The sequence below is a fragment of the Chelon labrosus genome (assembly GCF_963514085.1).
Source record: "Chelon labrosus genome assembly, chromosome: 11".
In the NCBI taxonomy this organism is placed as follows: Eukaryota; Metazoa; Chordata; class Actinopteri; order Mugiliformes; family Mugilidae; genus Chelon; species Chelon labrosus.
This window is the reverse complement of record NC_140344.1, coordinates 28,132,172-28,148,300: the sequence shown is the minus strand read 5'-3', so window position 1 is coordinate 28,148,300 and position 16,129 is coordinate 28,132,172. Positions and strand designations below refer to the sequence as shown.

At 41.6% G+C, this 16,129-nt stretch overlaps 1 protein-coding gene across 1 annotated transcript in view; it reads right to left on the bottom strand.

The window, feature by feature from the left end:
• Nucleotides 1–14,852, bottom strand: part of ldhd (lactate dehydrogenase D) — a 32,638-nt gene extending 17,786 nt beyond the window's left edge. Inside the window, exon 1 of the mRNA XM_084555416.1 lies at nucleotides 14,728–14,852. Coding sequence (XP_084411542.1) covers nucleotides 14,728–14,820 — 93 coding nt within the window. The 5' untranslated portion in view covers nucleotides 14,821–14,852. The remainder of the gene's footprint in view (nucleotides 1–14,727) is intronic.
• Nucleotides 14,853–16,129: the final 1,277 nt, after the last annotated feature.

Below are 16,129 nucleotides of genomic sequence, written 5' to 3'. Positions count from 1 at the left end.
TTTAAGCAAAAAAACAATAGGTGGCAATGCAGCTGAAAATTGGACCCTCATAAGATTGCTGCCTTTCATGATTGGAGATGTTATACCTGACGGTGAACCAGTGTGGGAGATAATTTTGGATTTAAAAGAGATCGTGGAACTTGCCGTTTCCCAGATCCATACAGAAGAATCCATTGGATATCTTCAGTTCAAAATATCTGATCACAGACAGAAATATCAAGAAGCATTTCCCAACCAAAAACTTCTCCCCAAGCATCACTTCTTAGAGCACTATCCTCACATGACCCGATGCTTCGGTCCTCTAGTTGGAGTCTGGACAATGCGGTTTGAGAGCAAACACAGTTTTTTTAAGAAGGTTGCCCGTCACACCAAGTGTTTCAAGAATGTTGCTCTAACACTGTCAAGAAAACATCAGATGATGATTGCGTATCACTTACACTCATCATGTCCACAGAAACCTGGAGTTGAAGTATCAAGTGTATCGAGAGTCCCTGTTGAAGTGCTGAAAGATGATGTATCATTGCCTCTCCAGCAGATGTACCCAAACATGACAGAAGTAAACATGGCTAAAAGCGCTGATTGCAAGGGGATCAATTACAGAAAGGGAATGATAGTCATCTGTGGATTTACTGATGGTCTACCTGAATTTGGAGAGATAATACGAATATGTGTACTTCAGGATACGCTGAATTTCATAGTCAGGATGTTCTCAGCTTGGTTTAGGGAGCACTACCGGGCCTTTGAACTGCAACCATGTCCAACTGGCACAATGTCCCTGATAACACATGACAAACTGGCAGAGAAGTACCCATTACATGACTACTTCGTTGGGTCCCTTCGACTGGTTACATTTAAAAGATATCCTTATATTACAAGCACATATTGAATACGTGAGTAAATGGCTTTAATTGATAGCTTACTAAATGTGCACTTTATTCTCACTAGCATGAGCACCTAATACCAAGATAACACCTGTCACCTCTTTCCACTTGGCTGTTTACTAATCTGTTTCTGTGCATGCACTAACTCCGTGTCACTGGTGAGGCTGAGCAATATTTTGATATTATATCGATATTGTGATGTGAGACTAGATATTGTCTGGGATTTTGGGTATTGTAATATTAGAATATGGCATAAGTGTTGTGTCTTCCTAGGTTTAAAGGCCACATTACAGTAAAATGATGACATTTTCTGAACTAGCAATTATTTGCCTTTACCCACATAGTTATTATAAACACGTTACAGGTGATTATTTATCAAAAATCTCATTGTGTAAATATTTTGTGGAAGTACCATAGTCATCTCCACTATATCATCACAATATCGATATTGAGGTATTTGGTCAAAAATGTCATATCGCCTATTCCAACCTAAAGCAAGTAATTTGAGCACCACTAACCATGGGAATGGCTAGGCGCTACGTCATCATGTCCAAAAAAGCCACTTCCGTGTCCATTCGCTAATATTCTAACGGTTACGGTGCTCTGTCAAACTGGACTAAAACGGCATTAAAATGGTGCAGTGCTGTGTCCCGTGTTGTAATAACAGGAACGACGTGAACAAAACGATCTCTTATTACCGATTTCCCCTCCACGAAAAAGAGAAGAAGAGATGGCGAGCTAACGTTAAGTGGAAGTCGAAGTGCTGACAAAACAAACAGCTAGCAGTAGCTAGTAGTACCTAGCTAGTAACGTTAGCTCGCTAGTAATCGCTAGCCGGTTATTATTATTATTTTTGTTATTAATGTTCATCATTTGAGATCCAACTTACCGTATCAACTTCAGCCATCTCTTCTTCTCTTTTTCGTGGAGGGGAAATCGGTAATAAGAGATCGTTTTGTTCACGTCGTTTCTGTTATTGCAACACGGGACACAGCACTGCACCATTTTAATGCCGTTGTAGTCCAGTTTGACAGAGCACCGTAACCGTTAGAATATTAGCGAATGGACACGGAAGTGGCTTTTTTGGACATGATGACGTAGCGCCTAGCCATTCCCATAGCATGACAATTCATTTTCCATGCTACTATCATTATGTCACTGGCTTCTGTCTGTGGATCGCTCAGTGTTTGCTTCAGTGTCCTTTTTGCTTTACATATTATCAAAGTCAGTTGGTTACTTTCTAATTTCAACGATTTTAATTCATACATATTTAATGACTTTGTATTTTTATCTTTTCTAGACTAAAACATTTTGATGATGGCTGCACCAATAAAACTGCGGATTATCCTTGGTTCCAACAGTGCTGAAAAACTGACCATAGAATCAGGCATGCCAAAGTCTGTTGAGGATCTTTCGAATGAGATCAAACGTCAGTTTGATTTAGAGGGGGCCATTAGACTCCAGTACATGGACAGTGACTTTGGTAACGAGTTTGTTAACCTTAATCAAATTTGCGACATTCAAGACAAGAGCACAGTGAAAATCATCCGCTTGTCAGATGCTCTAGACCTCAGCCAAGGCAGCATAAACCAGAGAGAGGAAGAAACATCCTTGTTGTCATGTTCTGACACACCAATACTCTCCTCTGATCCAGAAAATGCTCGATGTCACTGGCCCACAGAATTCCAAATCCCAAAGTTTTCGTATGATGTGGAGATGCAACTTCGAAGTGCAAACCAGGCCTTCATATCAGATGGAGTTCTTCTGTCCCCTGGTCACAAACTTAAATCAGACATCTTGGAAAGTCTGGCACAGGAAATCTTCAAGTTCAAGGCATATCCCTCAAACTCAGAAACTGAATCTGTTGCTGAAGCTTTAATCAAAGCACATCCATGTTTGAGGGAACAGGGATCCTTCTGTGGTTTCTACGGCTGGAAAATAAGTCTTAAGTACAAGATGGCAAACTACAGGACAAAGCTTAGAAACTTGGGGTGTCCAGAACTGAGCATCAATTCCCTCAAGCACAAACCTGTAGATAGATGTCAGCCTGCCTACAATGTCAAAAAACCGAGGAAGGCAGAGGTAAATTTTTGTCCTCCCTATCCTGCCGGAGAGACACAGGACAGCCTTGAAGGTGAAAGATTGGCGTTGTTATCTGAAGTCAAGAAAAGACATAATGATAAAGTTGTCAAAGAAAAGATGGCCAAGACCTTCGCATACAGGAGACTGGAGGTCGTCAGAGACAAGCCCATGGTCGCAGAGTTCAAGATCAGATGGCCAGGATTGTTCACTGTGGCAGAGGTATGAAATGCTTCAACAATTGTTTTATATATATATATATATATATAATTATTATTTTTTTTTTTTTTTTTGGGCAATTCTGCTATATTGGACAGTGACAGTGTAGAGACAGGAAGGGCAGGGGAGAGGTTGGATTTGAACCCCAGCTATAGTCATTATTTTTTTGTCATTTGATACAATGTAACATGGGAATATTAATCTAATTTTGTGTAAAATGTAACCATGACACAGGAAATACTGTTGTTTAGAGCACAGCCTGTTTTTGTACATTCTTGTGAGAGTATTTCTGTTTAAATGTTAAATGTTTTAATAGGTACCAATAATTTGTTGTTCGTGGACATTATGTTTTCAGGTGGAAGCAGAATTTGTGAGGATCACTACTGGTCCCCTTGTCTCAAAGTTCCATGCACAGCTTGACCAACACACTGCCCAGCTCATCAAAGTGTTCCAGAAGAAAGGAGGCTCTGCAGGGACTAAAATCAGCAGGACTTTGGTCCCAATCACACAGGTATGTTTTGCTACGAGTAGAGAACATTATGGAATTATAAGTTGATGTTGTCTAGTCAGTTTTAACAGGTACAGTGACAAGTTAACCCTAGTATTTCTGCATTTTTTATTTTTATTTTTTTCGCTCTTTAGAATGAAACTGTTGAAAAGAGGAGAGAGTGCATCCTCAGGGCACTTTGTATCTATCTGAATGAAGACCCAGACATCCTCTTGAAAGAATACCTGGTTGGTAATTTTAATAGTTTAGTTTCTACCTGTAATAAATCAAATCTTGACTAATCTTGTTGAATCTGATCAATTGCACTTGGTAATATGAAGACGTTTCGCCTCTTATCCAAGGGGTTTTATCTTATTTTTACACAAATAGCACTTTTTGAAGTATCATGTATGAAGGTATTATTGGTGAAAAAGGTCTGAGCGTCTGTAACAGTAGAATTTGTAGTTGTGTACAGTGATTTGTATCTGTGTAAGTATGAGTTGTCCCAAGGACACATAAAAATAACTGTACAAGTACACAACTCATACTTACACAGATACAAATCACTGTACACAACTACAAATTCTACTGTTACAGACGCTCAGACCTTTTTCACCAATAATACCGTCATAATCATGATATTTTCATTAAGGGACACCTGAAAGGCAAAAGTTAATCTTTGGAATTCTTCAAAATCTGTGATTTCATAGATTGGTTGTGTCCTTTCTTTTTCCCCTGTGTAAAGGATGCTGATGGTACTGCTGCACAGAAGGAGCTTGATCTACTTACCCTTGGCATCTACAGCATCGAAGTAGAGGGAGGCGATGCCACCACTCCTCCAGCTGATGTTGGAATAGTGATTGAGGGTGTTAAAGTTCTACATGACCTGGGAGACGTTGCCTCTGCATGTGCACTCTTAATGGGTGTAATATATGCACTGAACCTCAGTTATCCTAAGAAACTGAAAGCCTTCTTTGAAGTACTTCAGAAGCTCTTCCTTCAACTGGATGCTAACAGCCTCTCAACCAAGTTACAGATGCTCAAGAACAAACTGTATGAATGAACCAAATTTGGATGCCGAATGTGAAAATGATTATCTGTTAGAAAATAGCAGAGCAGGAAAAAAAAAAAGAAATCACTTCAGAAAAATAGCCAATAGCCAATCTTCTAGCTGAAGGTCTTGTTTTTTGTACATTGGCACTCTTTCATAACCAGTTAAAGGGGAACTCCGGCGCAAAATGAACCTGGGGTTAATAACACATGTGTACCGAGTTCGACCGTTCTCTGGTATTTGTTTTCATGTATTTGTTTTGTTAGTCAAATGTGACCAGTTCTCTTGCAAACCGCTAATTAGCGTACAACGCTAGCCTTCGGGGCACACCGACACATGAAAAGAAATCGCTTTTTTTATACCACTAACAAGGCTAACAATATCACCACACTTACACGGTAGCATAACTAGGGTCTCTACATGTAAACCGAAGCACTGAGAACTTTGCAAGTATGCAGGCAGTTTATTAAAAAAGGAATACAGTACCGTTCGCGTCCGGCTCGCATATCCAGGCGGGCGCCATCTTGGGGAAACTGAACTGTCTGTTGCCGGAAGAGAGCACTGAGAGCACTGAACGAAGAGAGTTCAGTTTCCCCAAGATGGCGCCCGCTTGGATATGCGAGCCGGACGCGAACGGTACTGTATTCCTTTTTTAATAAACTGCCTGCATACTTGCAAAGTTCTCAGTGCTTCGGTTTACATGTAGAGACCCTGGTTATGCTACCGTGTAAGTGTGGTGATATTGTGAGCCTTGTTAGTGGTATAGAAATAGCGATTTCTTTTTATGAGTAGGTGTGCCCCGAAGGCTAGCGTTATACGCTAAATAGCGGTTTGCAAGAAAACTGGTCACATTTGACTAACAAAACAAATACATGAAAACAAATACCAGAGAACGGTCGAACTCGGTACACATGTGTTATTAACCCCAGGTTCATTTTGCGCCGGAGTTCCCCTTTAAGAACTTCTTGTACTGTAACAGAATGCTGCAACTCAAGCTGACATGTTTGTAAAAATGTATTGTTATGGTTTGTTATGGATGTTTTGTTTGTTATGGATGTTTTGTTTATGCTGCATCAAGGTGGTTGTATTGTTGGACGGCATAAAGGCAGTGTACAACTGTTAGTGTTGAACCTTGCTGAATAAAGGAAATACAAAAAATATGTTGGGTGTACCAAATTAATTTGTGTGGAACCTGTAGACAAACTAGAATTAGGTCACACTAATTCATATAAAATAAATTGGATGAAAACCTATTTTAATAAATTGAACTTAAATTTATTATTTTACTTCTACTAATAAGATACATGTTTAAAGGACAAATGTAAAATATGTAGCCTGTAAATATATTATTTATGTCCATGTAACATAAATGAATTAGGTTGGATAAGCTTAAATATCTCTTGTTGATCAAAAGTTATTTTATCTAGTTGGGTCAACACATTTACATTGTGTTAACGTAATACAAGTTCATAAAGTTAGATGACCTTAACATATTTGCTTTGAACTAACATAATACACTTTCGTGGAACCTGTTGACATAATAATTTTAATTAAAGTCAATGATTCATTTTTTTGAGTGTGTGGTCAACCCACTTGGACATGTCCCGATAGTTCTACTGCACAAAGAAGGTATGCTAGAATTATCCTGTTAAGGGATTGTCTAACCCTAGAAATCTAATTTAAAGAATTTTCTGTCCATGGCTTTTCAATGGTCAGTGACCCAGATCATGGTATATTCCAAAAACAAAAAAACACAGAATGCACCTCAAGTATGAGCGAGTTCAACTGGTATATCTGCATGCAATAGAAGGCTGAGCATCTGAGCGTCACAGTCTCTGCTGCTTTCTCTGCTGGACTAAGAAGACCTAAAAAGACTCCAGGGTGCCTATGAGTTCGGTGGTATCCATCCACCCAAACCCACCAAACAGTAGGGCTGAACGATTTTGGAAAATAATCTAATTGCGATTTTTCATGCCAATATTGCGATTGCGATGCGATATGCGATTTTAAAGGTCTTTGTCTTCTGTATTATTAAGCAAAGACAAGCAATACATCATATAGTATGGCCAACACTGTATTAGATTAAAAAGAAACGGTTCTTTCCTGGAAGCCAGACCTGTTATGATGACATGAGGTGATGCAAGAATTGATGACTGACATTTTTATTTGACTAATTCAATCACAATAGTATTTTGAACATACACAATAGTATACTGTCACGTGACCAGAGTGCAGCCTCTGTGATTAGACAATCTCGTTTTACACGCGCATGTCACGCGCATGTCACGCGCATGTCACGTTGTAGCGGGTTTGACTCGTTTTAATGTTGGGGTGCCAGTCAGAGTCAAGTCTGACAACGTAAAATAAAACAGAACAAAAAAATAATTAGTCAACCCACACAAAATAATAACCACAATTATGATCATCAGTGCCAAAACAAACAAACAAAAAAGGGTGCGCCTTAGTCCGTCTCTAATTTTAGTTCAGTCCAGTTGGAAAAGTCTGTTTCAGTGTTCCGCAAAATCACAGTTCAGTCCAGTACCTGCGCCCCCACAAAACAACAACTCAAAACTCCGCTCCGGGTTTTACCGCGCCTCCGACACAAAATAAGGAAATAACTCAAAATAACGAGCGCCTCTCGTCGCGGTGCAGCAAACGGCACATACAAAACAAAAATGCACACCGAGTACTCACGGTACCGAAGTTTTTTAACGTAGTCAGTCAGTCAGTCAGAGTCGGACTTGCTCCACTGGAACAGTATCGGCGGGGGCTCACCGGTGACTTGCACTCATCATAAATGTCCTTCCTGGAGGACGGATTCAAACTACGCGGGAATCGGTGGATTATCTCCATTGGAGTAGGAGATGAATGTGGGTGGATGACGGAGGAAGCCATGAATGGAGGTGTGTTTTGTGATTATGACTTTGCGGGCGCTACAACGTGAGCAGGGTATAATCGCAGCCGTAATCGCAGCCTTTGCGGTTAGAAAATTGCACTTGATCATATCGTGACATTATCGCAAATGCAATATATCGTCCAGCCCTACCAAACAGCACATTAGGGAGCACTGCAGGAAAAGGATACCAGCACCTACAGACATGCTGGACAGAGTGGAGCCTGTCCTGAGGCATTTTCACTTGGCCACAGACCTCAGTGACGTTCCACTCTTAAAGTCATCTATGCTCAAAGCACCGCGAATCCATATTCTCCGTGGTTGTCGTGGTGACCCTCAACTCTCTGGAGTGTCATGCACGGGAGTTGGGGAACACTTCAGCTAAATCATGTTGCCGGTGAAGGCACTAAAGTCCCTGATAAGGAGCCTTGTCAGAGGTACATCAAAGAAGGAGGGATACAAAGAAAGTGTTGTGTGCAGTTCTTCCCCTGACTGGATATGGAATGTGGGAATGTCTCCTGCATTGGAGGAGAGAGGGAATGGGAGGAGCAGTGATCCCCAAGTCTAGAAAAAGTTATGGATGCATTGGCCGGGAATCGAACCCGGGCCTCCCGCGTGGCAGGCGAGAATTCTACCACTGAACCACCAATGCTTGAAAAACACCATTTTCACTGCATTTTTTCACACGTCTAGTAGCTAGTAGCTAGTAGCTGCAAAACCCACAACTACTACTATAGCTTTATCATTGTTTATGTGCCTGGCTACCGTCCTGTTCCTCTGGATTGGGACAAACACTGTAACCAAAACAAACAGACATCTGCTCCCGGATATCAGCCATGACAGAAGCCATTGACTTGTTGCTCCAGAAGCACCACGCGGAGAAGGACTTCCTTGAGGTGGAGGTCCACAAAAACAAAGCTTTGTTCTTGAAACATTTCTGGAAATATCACGACCTGGATGAATGGCAATCGTCACAGACATCTCATTGACCAGTTCTCAACCTAATGACTGTAAAAAGCCACAGTCACAATAAAGGACCAGACCTTAAAAGTTGCACCAAAAGGCCATTACTTACATGTAGGCTGCAGGTAACCAACACTTTCGACCTGTACTGTCCAAGCAAGCCTTCCTCAGAGTTCCTACGGAAGTTCCTACAGAAGCAATCCCCCTGGTACCTGCCTAATGTTTACTAAAGCCTGAATATCTTCTGGAGTGTGCCGGGCTCAGCCGTCTTTAAAAACTGAACATCAGTGCTTACCCCCCCATGCTTACCCCCAGTGGAGAAACAGGTCTCCACCCAGGATCACTCCAAAAATAAAAAAGGTAAAATAACAAATGAACGAACTGATGGAAGGACGAGGTTCTCAGTCCAGCTGGTTCACGCCCTAACTAACCGGGGAGATCACTGAAAGACTGAACAGCGCTCAGAGACTACACTGAGCATAGTCTCAAAAAGATCAAGCAGCCACGAGAGTACAATGATCTCAAACAACAAAAGAGTGATGGCTTTTCAGCCCTCACCAGGCGTCAATCAAGACGTCTGTGAAGGTTCTCAGTCATCCAGTCTGCTAGACAATCAAAACATTAAACCCAAAGACTCTTGTGCTGCCGTAACAAGGCCAATAGGGGTACAGAAGGACGTTACACATAGATCATCCAATGGGAGAAGACAACAACTAAACAACCAATACCTGTGAAATTCAATATAATGTCAATAAAAATATAAAAATCATTCACAGTCCTCTCTTTGCCATAATCTCTTCACATTGTTGGCATTGGTGTTGTCAATAACAGCACAGATCATGGACCTGTTAAAAAAACTAATAAATAATAATGCTTACAAATTAACATTTGGTGTTACATCACTGTAGAGCTTTTGTAGTCTGTTCAGGTTGCAGGGTTTACTTGTATTTATTTGAAAACTCAAACAAAATAGGCCAAAGACATGACGACAGGTCATGGAAAAACACAGAAAATCATTTCTGTAGAAGAGGAAGGAAAAGTGTGTTGCATTGGCCGGGAATCGAACCCGGGCCTCCCGCGTGGCAGGCGAGAATTCTACCACTGAACCACCAATGCTCACATACGGAGGTTTTTTTCACTTTCGTCCAGCACCATGTGCTCTCTGTGTGTGCAGAGTGAATCGCTTCCACGTCAGAGGAAGCAGTCGATCAAGAATGCAGTTTCTTTGGTCTTTATCTGAGCCCGTGAGGCGGCAGACTCCTGGGGATTACAACAGCTGGTACCATAGCAACCAAAGGAATGCTCACTGTCGGATTCCCCTCCTTTAAAGAGTGCAGGGAGCTCATTTCTCCCTTCTTGTCAAACAGAGTATAAGTTATTTTTGCAATCACTATATGTAAAATAAGGATTTTTAATTTCCCAATTAATAAAGATATAAATTAGGAAACAAAAAAATGACAGTAAATGACAGAAAATCACAACTGGTTTTACCATATTTTAAAGAAAGCATAGCGTGCAGTTTCTCCCCTGACTGGCTATGGGAGAGGGAAGTCAGAGGGAGGGAGGGAATGGGAGGAGGAATGATCCCCAAGCCTGGAAAAAAAAATGATGTATGCATTGGCCGGGAATCGAACCCGGGCCTCCCGCGTGGCAGGCGAGAATTCTACCACTGAACCACCAATGCTTGAAAAACACTATTTTTCACTGCATTTTTTTCCCTCCTCACTGCTAGTAGCCAGTAGCCACTATCTGTTGCAGCAGAAGGTTAGACAACAAAGGCCTTTAATCACATGGAGGCTGCTGGTAACAAACACTTTCGACCTGTACTGACCAAGCACGCCTTCCTCAAGAGTGCACAATCCTACAGAAGCAACAAGGCCGGCGGCAGTGCAGAGGGACACATAGATCACCCAGTGGGAGAAGACAACAACTAAACAACCAATACCTGTGAAGTTTGGTGCACAGTCATATGGAGAATACATCTGCGTGAGTAGCCTATTAAAAAAAAAAAAAAAAAAGTCCTCACTTCAATCCAGGTGGCAGTAATGAGCCTAAAAGCTGCCAGCAAACGTTATTAGCCTACAGAAGAAGAAGAAGAAAAATAGACGAAGAAGAAAAGTAATGGAGAGTGTGGAGTTGGAAGAGTAACACTGGCAGTTATGTCCAGTTATGCTACAATGAACGAAAACTGGCTGATTGTTTCCTGGGTGATGGTTCAGTCCGAGAGGTCCTTGGAGCGGATGTACCAAGAAATGACCAAGAGGTACAGCAATGCCGATGTGAAAAAGGCAGACTATCACTGGATGGACAGGTGAGAGCAGCCATTTTCTCTTTACACAGCAATTCAAAGTTCTAATATAATGCCTATTTTTTATACCTACATATGTTTGTAGGGATTGCTGTGCTCCATTTAAGATCCCCGACTACCTCCCTGGTGAACATCTCCAGTGGGACGCCTGGAAGACGACACCTACCATTGTTGCTGATGCCACTTCTGGACCACTGATAAACAATTGTGCCTCACGGACACATTACAACAACAACATTGATGTGAAATTGGACTTGTTCCACTGCTTGAGGCGTTTTTCACAAGGGTACACGTCTGAACATCATCCTCTTTTGAGCACATTCTACCAGCTCCTCTCTGCTGGACTAAGAAGACCTAAAAAGACTCCAGGGTGCCTATGAGTTCTGTGGTATCCATTCTCCCAATGCCACCAAACAGCACACCACAGAGCACTGCAAGATCAAAATCCCAGCACCCGCAGAGCTGAGTGGAGAACGTCCTGAGGCATTTTTCACCTGGCCATGGACCCCAAAGACATTCCTCTCTTCAAGCCATCAATGCTGAAAGCCTGGTGAATCCAAAGAGTCCATATTCTGCGTGGTTGTTTGAGTGACCCTGAACTCTCTGGGGGCGTCATGTACAGGAACAGGGGGACACTTCAGCTGAACCATGTTCCCGGTTGGACACCAGAAGACCACGAAGCACCTCCAGCAGCACGGGGTACGTTAACATAATATTGAACCTTGTATATTTTTCATAGTGTGATTACAGGATAACTTGAGTGATTATTATTGGTTGATTTTATTCCAGAAACATCACATGCCCTGGCCCTGCCACTGACATCCTCCCCAAAGAGTATGTTATGTCATCATGTGAAGCATCTGGCAAAACACCTGAACACAAGCACATGTTTAAACGCGAGTCAGGAAAACCTTGTGGAGACTCAGCAGCTGGGGAGATCTCTGAAAGAGGGGAGTGAGTTAGTGTTCCTGTGGACACAGTGGTGCCAGCTGTGATCAAACCTCCTGCACCTGGAGGTCACGAAGAAACGGGTGAAGGAAAAGACTGACAAACAGAGGAAAAGGCCAGACACACAACAAGCAGGTCACCTCGCGCTTAAACAGGGACAAAAACAGCCCACATGTAAATACAGGGTTCCCCAGGAGTGGTAGGGAAATACATTTACTGCCCATCGAAAATATACCCTCTCTCTACCGTGATGAGGGCATGACTAGAGAGATGAACTGGAAGGAGTTTAAGGAGTCTCCCTTCTATGAGGCAGAGAAACAGAGATGGCTGGGAGAGAGGAGGAAATAACGTATGTATATGACTGGAGGGATTATATACTTTAAATGCTGATGAAAGCGTTTCCCTTCTCCTTGTAAGAGAGGACATTCCTTTATCCAGTGACCTTGTTGGCAATAATTGCTCTTCTTCAGCAACACTTCGGTGGGAGACTGAATGAACTCAGCAACGATGTTAGCCATCCCACCAACTAAAGCTGACAATCCACAAATCAAATTAAGGTACATTGAACAAATCACTGCACTGTACGACAAGTGGCCCAAAAAAACAAAACTGGATTCTCCCCACTAACTACCTCGCCGAAGAAATAACTAAACTGATACCTAGTCTTCGTACAGGTACTTGTGGTGGGTATTTATTCACTGAAACTCAGCGGCCTTGGAAAGCAATTGCATAAAACAGCAACACCCCAAAAACCCTGAATGTGATCCCGAGCCAATGGCTCCAACCACTTTCCCCGTCACACTAAGAACCCCCTTGCAACAGATTCCCTACGAGAACCTGCTGCTACACCTAACAGAGGAGAACACCAGTCAAACCAAGGCCACACCAAACAATTTAGCACCACGTGCTTTCCTCAAAAGCAAAGAGCCAAAATGGATTAGACGAATTAAAGCTCTCCAAAAAACATCATGTGTGATGCTCCACCACAAAACAAGATAGAAAAACTGCCATTACTACAATCTGATGAATGGACGAGCCCCCATTTTGTCACGACCTGGCTCAGAGGAGGGACAAAATGTGGAGACCACACACGCTCCTTTAAAGTAAAACTCAAATTTAATGATTAAACTTAAAAAATACTGCGCAAAGAGCGAGAACATGCAAGCCGACACGTTCCTACAAACCACAACCCAGAAAGGAGAGAGAGCTTGAGACTGCCTGCCCCAGTATTTATAGGTGGGCAGTCACAGGTGTCAGCAATTGGGGAAAACAAGCCCCTCCCCAGATCCTAGCAGCCACCCTCAGCAAGAAGTAGGCCTTGAGGCCCGCGGGGTGTCACATACACAAGGACGACGAAACCACAACCACACGGATATGTTTCCTGAGGAGACGTTCTGAAGATCAGTCCGTCCGTCTCCATCTTTGTCTCACTCCACCAAACGCACCGCTGATTCAAAAATGAGGTGGAGGGTGAGTGGAGCTGAGACTAAAGACAGCTAGCTACCTGAGAGGACACCCACCTGTCACTGCAGTGTGCAGTTTCTCCCCTGACTGGCTATGAAAGTGGGAATGTCTCGTGTATTGGATGAGTCAGAGGAGGGAGGGAATGGGAGGAGGAATGATCCCCAAGTCTGCCCTTCTGGAAAAAAGTTACGGATGCATTGGCCGGGAATCGAACCCGGGCCTCCCGCGTGGCAGGCGAGAATTCTACCACTGAACCACCAATGCTTGAAAAACACCATTTTTCACTGCATTTTTTTCCCCCACTTGTGGTAGCTAGTAGCCGCTACAGCTAAACCCTGGTACAACTACTACTACAGCTTTATTATTGTTTATGTGTTGATATACTTCAATTTAGTAACAGTTTCTATTTAATGTTTTTAAATTTTAATCAACCTTTTAACAGTAATTTGTTTTGAGAAAATTGGCTGTTAGTTGGTTAGCTGTGACTGAATGCTAACATTCCAGGGGCTAGCTATAGCTGCTAGCTAGCGCGTACAACTGCTATTACAGCTTTAATATTATTTATGAACATCAGTTTCGCTATATTTTAACAAAGTACTATATAGCTTTCATTCATGTTTTTTAACTGGATCAAACATGTTACATTTAAAAAAAATGAAAATACGCAAACAGATTTAATTCCAGAAAATCTATTTTGAAACTAAAATGGCGGTAGCAGCTAGCATATAGGACAGAAAATCACAACGTGCATGTTAACATCTATTAAAAACTTGTATATTTAGATTTTAAAATGATCCCCATTTCTTTTTTTTTTTTTTCCAACCATATACGTTTACTTAGTTTTGAGAAAATAACCTGTTAACCTGTTAGCGTTGACCACATTTAAGCTAACAAAACAGGAACTAGCTAGCTAAGATAGAACGTGCTAATGCAAACATTATTGACCGCACAGAAAGTGCAGCTAAAACATCTTTACTCGTTTGTTTTAATGTAAATCTTCAATGAGAATGTTAACGTTTTGTATTTAAACATTAAAGGTCAATAAAGGTTAGTTTTGATCAAATTAACCGTTAGCCTGTTAGCTTTGGCCACATTTATGCTAACACACCAAGCGCTAGCTACCTACTAAATAAAACTACTAACGGCTAAAGTGAACATTATTTCCAAAACCGCTCAAAAAGTGCGGCTTAAAGTTTTATATTTTGAAATAAAGGAGTAATATACATATTTCCTAAATGTAGGAATTTACGGAGATAATAACTAGTGCCCATGCTGGTATGACACTGTGCTTCATTAGCAATGCTAATTAAACCGTTATTAGCTTGATTACTAACCTGTTAGCTCAGTTTTGTTTCCAGTCTCTACACCTGCTGACCTGCGTTTACACAGAAATAAAACGATAAAATAAAGTATTTAAAAAAAGAAACAACTCACCCTGCTGCTGTTTTCTGATTTAATGCCGCGACACTGGAGCAGGCAGCGGCGGTGAGCCAACAGCCGGAGTCCGGGTGTCAAACCGAGGAGCATTGTTTACCTGGAGCGGACTAAAGTCACCGACCTGCCAAACCACTGCCGCCGCGAACACACAACTTCCGCTACGACATCTTCAAAATAAAAGCAATCTTTTATTAGTACTTACGAAGGAACGGAAACGTTTATTTCATTATTTTCCTTAGTTTTTAAAATGGCCACAAAACAAAGAAGAAGGCCTGCAAGAAATTAATATTTTTATTTATACATTAAAAAATTATTTCTTCGCAGATTTTTTTTTTTTCATTTTTGAATCGCTTTCTTAAATTGACAACATCAATTTAAATGTTTTGTTGTGTTTATCTGACTTGTTTAACTTGTCCCGATTCATATGAGATTGATATGTGGTTGGTTTTCTAGGTTTGTGAGATGACACCCAACATGAATTCCTCTGGTTTTAATCTGGTACAGACCTACAACGTGCCTTACATGCAGACTGTTTAAACTGGCCCAGATTTGTTTCAGTTCCATATGAATATGACATGATTTATAATCCGGTTTTTGACACACATCTGGCTAGTTGGATACCTGATATCTGCCCTGTTCAAGGTGGAGCTGTGTTCTCTTCTCCTTCCCCAGATTTGGCCCAAATCTGACCCACATGATGACAATTTTGTGGCCCGTGTAAAATGAGCATATGGTACATTTATCTTCATTTCAGTTTAAGAAATATGAACTAAAGAAAAGCTGCATGCTTGTACAGCCCACTCAGCAGCTAAATAAACAAAGAAATATAGCTACCAACCAACATGAAGACATCAGATACCTCGCCATACAGCAGTAAGCAGCATGTCACTGGGGTTTTCAAGTGGGCACCTCCCTTCACCGATGTTTCGTTAAGTTTGGCCCACGACACCTCAAGAAGGTTTAACAGTGAATTACAGCGTCCTGGAGTCACCCTTGTCCACGCTGCCACTGCAAAACCCATCGTTTTTATCGCCATTCAGTGACTATCAACAACTAACCTTTCAAGAAATTAACCTAGCCCTTTTATGTAGCAATCAGAACTAACAATCCGACTTACTTGAGACAATGATGCGGCCTAAACCAACCAAAAAACCCAAACGACCAAATCTACTTTCGACTGAATTTATCTAGCCACATTTATCCTAAGTCTTGACCATAATTCAAGCCCACATCTGGACAAAACTTAACTGCTATCTGGGTACCTTAAGGATCCAGAATCATAACCGTTTTAATCCACATAGAGTCGCAAGTTGTCTATTTTCACCTGTTCAGATACTAATTAATCTCAAATAAAACCATAATCTAGTCATCAATGAGGTACAAAAACAAAATGTAAATG